The 10922-nt window shown below is 41.6% G+C and overlaps 1 protein-coding gene and 1 long non-coding RNA gene across 4 annotated transcripts; both read right to left on the bottom strand.

Annotated features, from left to right (window-relative positions):
* Window positions 1–285: 285 nt before the first annotated feature.
* Window positions 286–5521, bottom strand: slc66a1 (solute carrier family 66 member 1). Of its 3 annotated transcripts, none has more exons than XR_003870248.1 (9): window positions 5114–5521; window positions 4356–4412; window positions 3866–4072; window positions 3643–3772; window positions 3342–3429; window positions 2636–2787; window positions 2420–2512; window positions 2078–2283; window positions 584–1750 (listed from the first exon to the last, which is right to left on the bottom strand). XR_003870248.1 is itself a non-coding variant. In XM_029719363.1 (9 exons), the coding sequence occupies exons 3-9, from the start codon at window positions 4069–4071 to the stop codon at window positions 1661–1663; spliced, it is 945 nt and encodes a 314-aa protein (XP_029575223.1). In that variant the 5' UTR covers window position 4072; window positions 4356–4412; window positions 5114–5521; the 3' UTR covers window positions 584–1660. The 3 variants fall into 3 exon arrangements, 2 of the variants coding, with proteins under 2 accessions (XP_029575224.1, XP_029575223.1); XM_029719363.1 differs by having other exon boundaries at window positions 2078–2263; XM_029719364.1 differs by lacking the exon at window positions 5114–5521 and having other exon boundaries at window positions 286–1750; window positions 2078–2263; window positions 4356–5094.
* A 2652-nt stretch (window positions 5522–8173) lies between these two features.
* LOC115165894 (uncharacterized) lies at window positions 8174–10290 on the bottom strand. Its single transcript, XR_003870249.1, has 2 exons — window positions 9610–10290; window positions 8174–9183 (listed from the first exon to the last, which is right to left on the bottom strand). It is a non-coding gene; the product is annotated as an uncharacterized LOC115165894 (long non-coding RNA).
* Window positions 10291–10922: the final 632 nt, after the last annotated feature.

Raw genomic sequence — 10922 nt, 5'->3', positions numbered from 1 at the left:
ATTAATTCATTAAACCCTAATCTATGGATTTCACATGGGTGGGCCTGAAGGGTCTGAATACTTTCCGAATGCACTGTGTTGTGGAAAAATTCTTACACAGGGACACTTGAGGTCAATCTTAAATGAATCATTGTTTATTGTCAGCTGGCTGGAGAGGTTCCAACCAACTCAATGCACCATAGTACATGTCAATCAGCTCTCCCTGGGCAGACCCAGCAGTTGTCTTATATACACCTATACACAGACAAGTTATATTGCATGATTTAGCATAATTAATCATTACCGTTTTGTTTCATTCATGTGACCGACCAATAGTTTCATAACATATGATAGACCAACACCACACAAGGCGTCTTTCTCTCCCAGCCTAGACCTTAAAACTGAGATAACTTGTGTTCTCAACACGTTCATTCTTTCTCAAAACACGATCTGGGCGTACTGCCGAATTGCATCTACCGATAGGTGATTTGTAGTCAGCCACTTGCATGAACACAGAAATTGGTTTATAGAACAGTACATGAATAGAACACAGAAATTAAAGAGCGCAAACATTAAAATTCCCATTAGAATTAAACATGTGAAATTATTTTTCATGAATTTTATTATACAATCTTGGAGTCCAGTCAAAAACAGTATGTGCTGGATAATATGGAAGGCGGAAAACATGTTCCCAGCATATTTAACACACTAAAGATCAGGTACACTGGCCAAATGACAGCAGGGCTCCATACAAATTCAGTTATTTAAAAGCATGATTTATGTGTCCTATTGAGTGTTAGTGAAACAAAACATTTATCAAAATGAATGACAGTCCCACAACTAATTTCTTTAGAACATTGTCTTTTTCCTGCTTAAATGTAGTAAGTGGGGAATGAGACATTATCAACATGATAAAATCTTAAATCCTTCCTGCGTATTTCAGTACTGATGCAACACCATTTGGTAGGGAACAGACTAAGAAAGAAACAGGACCTTTCCAGCAACAGAAACCTTCAGTGAGCATTGTTACTCTGTGCTTACACTGAACAAACATGAGGTCAAGTCTCCAGACCGGATACCATACCCCCAAAAAAGTAGTCAACAAAAAGTACATGAATCTAAAATGTACAATTCAAAAATGCTTAAAGGCAATTGATGTAAATTATAAAATAAGTTAAGTACAGTACTTCAGACATTTACACTTTAATGAAGTTACAATAAATCCACATTAACATGTCAAGACACTAAGATTCATGTGTCTGTATACACAAGACATGAAGTGATCTGCAAAAAAATATTTTTTTGTCAATCACTTCTGAAATACAATAACAAGACTATTCTAATCTGACAACGAGAGGGTTCCATGTAGTGACCAGTAGTAGTGTCATGATGGTCAGGACAGGTTAACAAATTTGAAATACTATAAATTTTTAGATGGTTGGAAGGTCCTTCACAAAAAGTTTAAGAGCAATTAAGAACAGTTTACTTTAACTACAGCTGAATCCCAATTAACAAAGTGGCATCTTTCTCATAACACATATCACATAAATAACAATACAGTGAAAAGGGATTTCCTGTGTTTGTCAAAAAGTTATGGATTTAGTGGTTAGGAATGTGAGTGAGAGTCTATTGGGTGGGGATAATTGTCTGAACTGCTAGATCCAGCACAAAGGGAGCAGTTTCATTTGTCCAGCAGAGGAGCTCTCTCATCATGCTGCGATTCCAACTCCAGAGGGGCATTATTGCGGTATATCAGGAACTGTACGGAGATCTGAAGCAGAGAGTCAAGGGAATTCATGAAGTTGAAAAAAAATTCTAATAATAAACACAGTCAAACTTTTAGATAATAGAAAGGAAACACATTCCAACAACAGCATGCTGGCATATAGGATAATGTACTTAGATAATACTAATCAAACTTCAACCTGAACCTGTTGCATTTGGATAAGTTAATTAGGGTAATTGTAATACAATACAAGACAAAGTCAAAAGCAAAAGTGTTATGTCAAAGCACACAAAATATTACAACATATCGTTGGATATTGCAAAAATGTTGGAGGCGCCAGAGGCCCAGCAGGCATTTTAATGAGAAGGATACCAGGACATCTAGAGAGAGGGTGCCCAGGCTTCCAATGAGCCAGGGCAGGTGGTGGATGACATAGCTCCCTTCTCCCTGGCCTTGCTCAGGGTTCTTCAGCAGAACACTCAGGCCGTACGTAGTGTTACCCAGGATGACCAGGGCAAACAGGAAGTAGGACACACCCTCCGTCGACTTCCTTGTGTACTACCAGAGACATAAACATTCTAAATATAATGAGAAAGAAAAAGATCCATGCAAAACTTTTACAGGTAGGTTTGCCTCCACTTTAAAAATGATCTGTCCATCCAGTACTCGTTCACTTCCTTACCAACCCCTCCCACTCCCCTTTTTAAGACTCACATTAGTGTGCATCTGTGGCAGTCTGGAGCAGAGGTAGAGCACTGAGGATATGGAGCCAATGGTAAACCCAATGATCTCCTTGGTGCTGAAAGCCTGGACACAAAGACAAAGCATCTGCATGTCACTCAGACAGATAAAAGGTTGGCCAGGGGCCGGAATAAAATCAACAAATCAATTATATTAACATGCACTGATTACACAAAGCCCATATTTTACCTTAACACTGTCCACAGTGGTTGACAGCAAGGCCCGCCCCTTAAACCCAGAGAGGACCACATCCTGTTGGGACCCTGACCCAGGTAAGGCAACGAGGCTGGCAGAGAAGCCCAGTATATAGACTACTCCAACTACATTTAGAACCGACCTGTCTGGGTAAAGGAAAAATAAAGCTATTAGTTGTCAATATTGGTAGACGCCGCCTCCGCAAAGTCATCCAACAAAGGGTCACGGTGTCAACGGTTGTGACAATTAAGAAATGAAATAAGAAAATGTGGTGGTGATGCAAAGTATTGCTGACATCACTAGTAGTAGACACTAGTTTTACATGATTCTTCCTCCTGTGTAATGAATGTCTGTTTCTCAACACTAATCCTGGGGACCCTCTGTGTATAGGCTACATCAGTCTAAACTGACACCCGTCAGGTTCACTGAACTGTTAAATAACAACTGTATGTATAAAAAAAACCTTGCAGCATCCTGGAATGAACATTTGCGTCATGGGCAGAACATAGAACAATGTGGACAAGCCATACCTTGTTCTGTCATGCATTTGTGTTATACTGTATATTACAAACTGTGGTCCCAGTGTAACACAGAGGCCTCAGTTAATAGTCAATGCGTGGAATGTACTCTGACCAATGGCCAAATCTCACAGCAGCTAATTTCATAGAGAGATCAAATACATTAATAGACAAAAACTCACTGTTATTCATCCTGTGCTTAGATAGGTAATAAAAGTACAATCCCAGCATCAATAAGTCAGCCAGGACATAATACACTGCTGTGTATGTCTGCATGAGAAGGGGGAGAGAGATGTCAGTGCAGTGGACAAGGGGATATACTATTATTATTACACTTTTTTGTAACATTAAAACATATTTTCATTAGTATCTTGGGAGTTGACAATTTCAGTTTATCCCTCTATTTTCATGCTTGACAAACATTTCTATGGTTATTGAAACCATTTCAGTAATATTGACTGACCCCAAATAGCTGTCACTTACCTGTAGCGGCAGCTGGTCAGCTAAGAATGAGCCTACAAGATTGCAGGAGTCACCCCCCAGCCACAGCAACAGAAACCAAATGGACAAGGCGCTGTCCATATTCCCACTCTTACAAGAGCTGTAGTATTGCCTGTATTCATGAACACAACAAAATAAGAAGAGTAAAGGTGTTGTCCATACATTGGAAATGGGCTGAAATAATGTATTCCCAATCAAGACTTACGGCAGAGAAGAAACCATGAAGCACACAATAGACAGTAGACCCAGGATGACACTGGCCATGTCCCTGGCGTCCTGGGCACATTCCCCCAGCCCTTCCCAAACCCATACCGATCCATTGGGGCATACAGAGCTGAAGTTTCCATCAGCGTTCCATCCAAAAGACCCCCGCTTGAGGACACCATCAGCTGACCCCATATTCAGGCTCATGCTAAACAGAGGGGAAAGGGTTAAACGAACAAGCTAGACAATACAGCTAGCTAAATAAACAACAAGCTGCCGCTTATTCTTTCTATTGACAAAACTTGTTTATAGCTCAGTCTCAAAATGTACTATCTGCTATGGAATTCAGAGTGAAGTCGGTTTGTACTGATAAAGACTTTTCAGCTGGGGAGAAACATGTTGCTCGCTGAGTTTTTACAGCTGGCTATGCTTCAAACGTCTTCTAGGACAACGGTTGTGGTCAAACATTTTTTGTTTGTTAAGTATCTTACCTGATTCTCGGGCGGTTATTGAAGTGTCCAGGGAGGCACAATGCCTTTTTCAGACGTCTGTTTGCAAAGGTTAGGGAGAAAACAATTTAGCTCAACTGAACTGATTGGAATATGATCTCCAACGTCAGAGAAAAGGCGGAGTTAGGACGACAGATGAAGCTACACCATAAAGATCCGATTAAATTACGTACTCATTCTTCATTTTATGTGTAACAGTTCAATGTAGAAATTAGGTTTGTAGTATACCTCCGGTTAAAAACAAATCAACTACATTTTAAAATGTCCAAATCACAGCACAAAAATAAAAATTTCGAACTAGTTAACTGCGTTTGTGGGGGACGTTTCTGGAATTTAGGATGCATCTTGAAATAGACAGACACGATGAATATTGTCCTCAAGCTCCTATAATTTGAAGTTACAGAACAGCGGTAATCTGTGTCCACATGTCACATGTTCGCATCAGATATCAACAGTCCTCGTTACTTAGCCTCATCGATCTGCGTGGCAATTCTGTCATTAGTGTGCAGCAAGCCTCCCTCCCCACGGTCTTCGAAGATCTACAGGCTTTACATTTTTTCATAAAACTGAAAATTAAGACTTATCATGTACATCTGATGTTCGCTGCGGCCGCATATTTCTGCCTGAAACATGCACATTTCCCAGCTATTCTAACGATCGCACGCAAACGACTCGACAGGTAGCCAATTACTCCCATGAAATTGTGACAAATTTAGTGTATTTTGAACAGTATGGCTTACCTCAACACACAAGCTCTAAAAAAAAACTGCTCGGCCTCAGCTCGCGGGAGTCTTCGATCTAAACACTGTTGTCAGCTGACCCTGCTCACCTGACTGATGACTCTGCACAGAACTATGCTTATCCAGAGAAACTGTATATAATGACGAGTTGGTCTAGTCTCCTCCCCCAAAAATGGGAGTTGTTGTTCCAAAGGCGGGAGGTCTGCTTATCGGGGACATATTTTGACGGGAACAAACCCTCTTGCTTCCTCTCTGCTCTGAAATCATGTCAGTTTATTCTACCAAATACCTTCCCTATGGCCTATTTTGGTCTGGGTTCAACTATGTCACAAACATGCACCTGACACTGATTTTTGTTTATTTATTTTACCCCCCCCTCCCTTTTCGATATTTTCTCATCGCTGCAACTCCCCAACCGGAGAGGCGAAGGTGGAATCATGCCCGAAACATGACCCACCTAACCGCGCTCCTTAACACACGCCAGCTTAACCCGGAAACCAGCCGCACCAATGTGTCGGAAGAAAAGTTCCCTTATGCACGTTCCATGATCGAACGTTCTAAACACTTCCTACCGGCGTGACAATTTCCGGTCAGTCTAGTTATTATCGACGATATAACGTTACTACCACTATGTCGCAGTTTTTTTACTAGGTGTCTTCAGGACTTGCCTCAAATTAATATTAATGATGCACATCAAATTGTTAAATCAGCCTCCGAGACTCCAGCTAACAAGAATGAAAAGGGGTTCAAGATGTATACCGTTATAGGAAGCTACATAGACAACTATGAAGGTGAGTACCAAGTCAGTGACAGATATAACGTTAGCTAGCTACAATCATTAGCTAGCTAATTGAACTATTAACTGTAGCTAGCTAGTTACTTCGTAAAATTATGTAACGTTGACAGAATCTACCCGAGAATGTTTGTATTTTCGTTAGCTTGGTTAAGTTATGCTTGCTAGCTATATTTGCTAGCTAAAAATAATTGTTATTCATGTCTTCTACACAGTATCTAACAAAGATACATTGACAGGGGAGATCACCGTGAGGGCTGCCTGTCACAGGTCCATGAGAGTAGGGAAAGGTTATAGATAGCTACTAGGGACCTTGTTTAACATCCCCTGTGAGACACCGTCATCATGGTCAAAATGTGTTGGAGACAGTGCCAACAGTATCAATAGATAGATATTAATGATGGGTCCCAATCCCAATTTAGAATTGCCCACTTAACAGGTTATTTGGTAAAGATCTGTTGCTGCAGTGTTTGGTAATTGTGTTACTGAGACAATGTATTCCTGTATAGTTAAATGAGCCCCTAGTTAAGAAGACTAGACACTACTATGTTTGTTATTCATGGATCGCATCATTCTTGTTTCTCACTTCAGTCTTTCATCACACTTATCTTCACAGATGGTGTTAAAGCACTCCGTACCAGTGATAGTGGTCCAAAGCCACTGCTCCTGTGTTGCAGGAAGTGCTATGTGCAATCATCTGGTGGCCCTTCTTTACCAGACTCAACTAAACATTCCTGCTGCACCACCAGTTCACAGCTACACAGAACAGTGTTGGCACAAGCCAAGAACACTTGTGAGTCTATCAATATCCATAAAAAAATGCACCTGAAAAGTATTCAGCCTATGTAACAGTAAATCCTTGTAAATTAGGGTGTGAAGCCAGGTCCGGTTGATGGGATAGAGTTCCGTAAACCTACAAACTCGTGTGCTGATGGAATAAGGTAAGTTGGAGGTTCCTAGAATGGAAACATTTTAGAAAACATTTTCTTGTGATTGTTTTTGTATCCAGATGATAAGCCTAAAAGGCGGCGTCTTTACGATGTAATGACACATTTTGGGACAAAGACTGGGGGGAAATATATAATCTATAAATCTGTATTTTAATTCATTTTATTTGAACTTTATGGCTTGTGCTGTTTCTGGAAAATTGACATGAGTCTGTCATTGTAATCTCTCCAACCTGATGTTAAGGTTTTAAAATGTTTTGCAGAAGTTCTCTCTACAAAGCACTCAATGGATACATGCCTGACATGGACCTTCTCCCCGTCTCAGAAACGTATGCCAACTTTTCTCTACTTACTTCCCCTCTTGTGACAATGGAAATGTCAGCTGACGTGCCCCTGGTTGAGTCCGCCTTTGGGCCAGTGCAAGCCGGCAGTGTTCTGTCCTATCAGCTTCCACAGCCAAAGACCATGAAATTGTGAAGATTGCCGATGCCCCTTCTCCACCAATACTTCCATTAGATGGCTACAGGCTTCAGTCTTCCCAGTGTGCTTACGTCCTTAGCCATCGAGAGCAGTTCCACGTCAAGGCATAAGAGACAACCTACGAGATGTCACACAAAGTTGAGGTTGCTACAAGGGAGCAGAGCAGCAGCCCGGAATGGCATCAGCTCAGGAAAATGAGAATAACATCCTCTCATTTCCGAGAGGTTTGCCATGTCCGGGGAGAGACCTCAGCTGACCTCCTAGCTGAGCGGATGTTCAAGGGATCTGGTATGCAGACCATGGCGATGAAGAGGGGGCTAGCCATGGAGCCAGTGGCTGTACAGGAGTACTGCACACTGAAGAATGTTAACTTCTTTCCGTGTGGCTTCATAGTGCACCCAGATGCTCCGTGGTTAGGATCCTCTCTAGATGGCATCATATTTGATCCCAGCGTAAGACCACACTTTGAACTCTTAGAGGTCAAGTGCCCAAATGTACCAAGTTATGTTGACTGCCCTTACCTTAAGATACAGAATGGAGAGCTGAAGTTGAAGAGATCTCATGCTTACTACTGGCAGGTGCAAGGTCAAATCCTTCTCACAGGTTGTAGCTGGTGTAACTTTGTCATCTGTGCACAGGAGGACATCCTAGTTGAAAGGATATATAAAGATCTACAGGTTTCAAAAACTATAAGAGAGAAGGTTGACCACCTATTTTTACCACGACTTGCAGAAGTGTCTATCTCACACCTGAATGGATCCCCTGCATGGGTGCCAAGTTTAGTGGTTTCACGAAAAATAAGTATTGATGTTCTTGTGAAGAAAACTATAGTAGAATAGATTTGTTTAAAAAAAATGTATTTCAGCAAATGTTCAACAGTTCAGTTAATCAATTACACATCTCTAACATTGTATTCAATCTTGCATTCTGGCTATTCTGTGTTTACTTGATTTCTTTCCTCCACCCCTAAGCTCATTGCCTAATTAAAGACAATACAAGCTCCACACAAACTGATATTCACTACAACACAAGTGACTGATACATGTCGTAGATAAACAACTTATTATTTTGCTACTAGCAAATAAACACATGTTCATTTACACTGGCTTGGCCCATGCTCTGACCAAAGGTCCGTTTTGATAGTTGACCAACAGGCACGTCACTGGGAATAATTGGTTGATGCTGCCTGAGATGGTCAGGGGGATGACTGTGTCAAACAGCTTGTGCTCCTTTACTCTGCGGATCATTCATTCAACATGCACTCACAGCCTGGCTATGGATTGGGTCTCCCTAACCTCATGCGCTGGCATCTGTGTGCGTCTTGACAGAAAGGCTGGCCGGTAGAACTTGCACGGAACAATGTAATCTACGAGAAAGCCCTTATCCACCATAATGGCCATGTCAGGGGTGAGTAAGGAAATAATTCCAGACTGCTTGAAGATCTCTTTGTCACTCACAGATCCAGCATACAAAGATGACACAAAAGTGACAGCTCCATGTGGTGCCATTCCCAACATGCCCTTAAAGATACAGTGTGACTTGTAGGAAGAAAACGCCTCACTCTGCAGTAGTAGTGAAGATGGTGTCTGGCAGAGGAGTTCAGTGCAGTCGATCACTACCTGGGTGTCTGGATAGTCCTTGAACTCAGGTGGTAGGTGGGCTTTCATGGTTTCCTTGGGGATCCATATCCATGCTGATCCAAGCAGACAGTAGAGTAAGTTGGCCCGAGAGATGATAATCCTTCTCACTGTCGATTGGTGGATGCTGAACCGATGGGCCAAATCCTTCTGCTTCAGACCCAGCGACAGACGCGTCATAAACAAGAAGAACTCGTCGATTGGTGGCAGTGTCTGAACGTAAAGAAAACCGTTTTAGTACAATATAGTCCTTATATTCGGTCCATAACAAAAAGTAAATCATGTTTAATTAACAATTGCAGTAAGATCAAATAATATTCTCTTAAGTATTTAATGAAGTCACAGCAGCTATCATCACAGCAGTGAATTTGTTTTAAATGTTCCGTTATTTAACCTGGGAAGTGGACTAAGAACCAAATCTTATTTGCAGCAACGACCTGGGAGCATTTTGGGGGGTTAACTGAAAACTAATGTAAAGACAACATACATGCAATGTGCCTTCTTATGCTAAGATATGCTAGCCTAGTTTTAAATAACAATGGACATGTTCTTAAAGGTAAGATGGACTTTGGGATAATAATAATAATTAATAGTAAATGATAAACAATACTAATGCTCGATAATAAATGATTACTGTACCTTGTATAAAAACGTATATCCTCGTCAGAACCAGCAAATCGCCGTAGACCCAAGCTGTGTTGGGCGGTCAGTTCTCCAGCTTGGCTCGAAGCTCTTTAATCTCTTACGTGCTCATGTTTTGCCATTAGGGTCATGTTCAGGGCTGCGGGTTCAGGGATGCATAGTAATCATGTGTCTGGACCGGATCAGAGACGGCACAGTCCATGAGCAGCGCACCTTGTTCTTCATCCTCCTCAGTCGGAGGTTTCAGTCTTCTTTCCCAAACATCAGGTCTCTTTTGAATGTGCCAGTTCCACGCGAAGAGTAGGAACAACACCTCTTTTTAGGTATTGTCGCCCCCATTTTTTCCCTCAACGTCACTTTCGATTAAATGTGTACTACACACCTTTGTGTGTTTGGTGACAGTAAAGTTGTCACGACGTATTGCCACCAACCACCTTTTTCTGAGCGCTGTTACATCGACCGGGAAACTATGGAAGCTCACAATACCATTACATTTGGAAGAAACTGAACAATGCTCATTAGCACCTCCTTCGCCGGGCTGTAATTTAAATGTAGTCATTGCAAACTATTTCAGTCAGAAATGCATCGACTAGTTATAGCTAGTAAGCTAATGATAAAAACAATAGCAGAAATCGCTCCGGAAGTTATCAACCCGGTAGGAAGTAAATTAGAATGTTGGAGGCGGTATAATGCATAGAGCCTCCGTCTGCAGGCACCCGGACCGGCCGCGATGAGCCAAACCCTCCCCTAACCCGGACGACGCTGGAGCAATTGTGCGCAGTCCTATGGCACAGCCCGGGAATGAAGCCGGGTCTGACCGCTGCAGCCCTCAGGAGGCCCCTGACTCCGATTTTAAATGTAATGCCACAGCAGATGAGATTTAAGAACTTTCCCATTAAAATGTTCACACCTTTGACAATACAGTACTTTTAGTTAATTGGATTGATATTTATTAATGCCATTTCCTATCTACTTTGTCTAAGAGTGATGTACTTACAGAACTAATTAACCCCTTAGTGCCGATGGTCTCTCAGGGTGGGGTAGCTGATTTACTTGTGGATGTGAGAGATGGAGGGATCGTGATGACTCAGGCTTGTCCTTCAATGCTGCACAATTTTGACTGATGTAAAAAGAAGTCCATTTGGGTAACTAACTTCATTTGAAAACCTGCACCATATTGTCTCGAGTTGCACATTTTTCAATTTCATTAACCATTGTGACTCAGTCTTGGAGTCCTTGATTGTAAAACCCATTGCCAACCTGGTATTAATTTAAAACCTTTTATCCTTTATTCAGATCATATTGAGATT

Source organism: Salmo trutta, chromosome 28, assembly GCF_901001165.1.
Source record: "Salmo trutta chromosome 28, fSalTru1.1, whole genome shotgun sequence".
NCBI lineage: Eukaryota > Metazoa > Chordata > Actinopteri > Salmoniformes > Salmonidae > Salmo > Salmo trutta.
The sequence above is the reverse complement of the archived record's forward strand: the minus strand, read 5'-3'. Positions and strand labels throughout refer to the sequence as shown.

Bases quoted from the DNA above. Each gene is read 5' to 3' on its own strand.
- slc66a1 (XM_029719363.1), bottom strand. From the start codon at position 4,071: ATGAGCCTGAATATGGGGTCAGCTGATGGTGTCCTCAAGCGGGGGTCT. The intron at 2,788-3,341 runs GTGAGTTTTTGT...TCCTTTACCCAG, and splicing joins TAAGCACAGGATGAATAACA to ACAGGTCGGTTCTAAATGTA. The intron at 2,264-2,419 runs GTGAGTCTTAAA...TGTCTCTGGTAG, and splicing joins TGCCACAGATGCACACTAAT to TACACAAGGAAGTCGACGGA.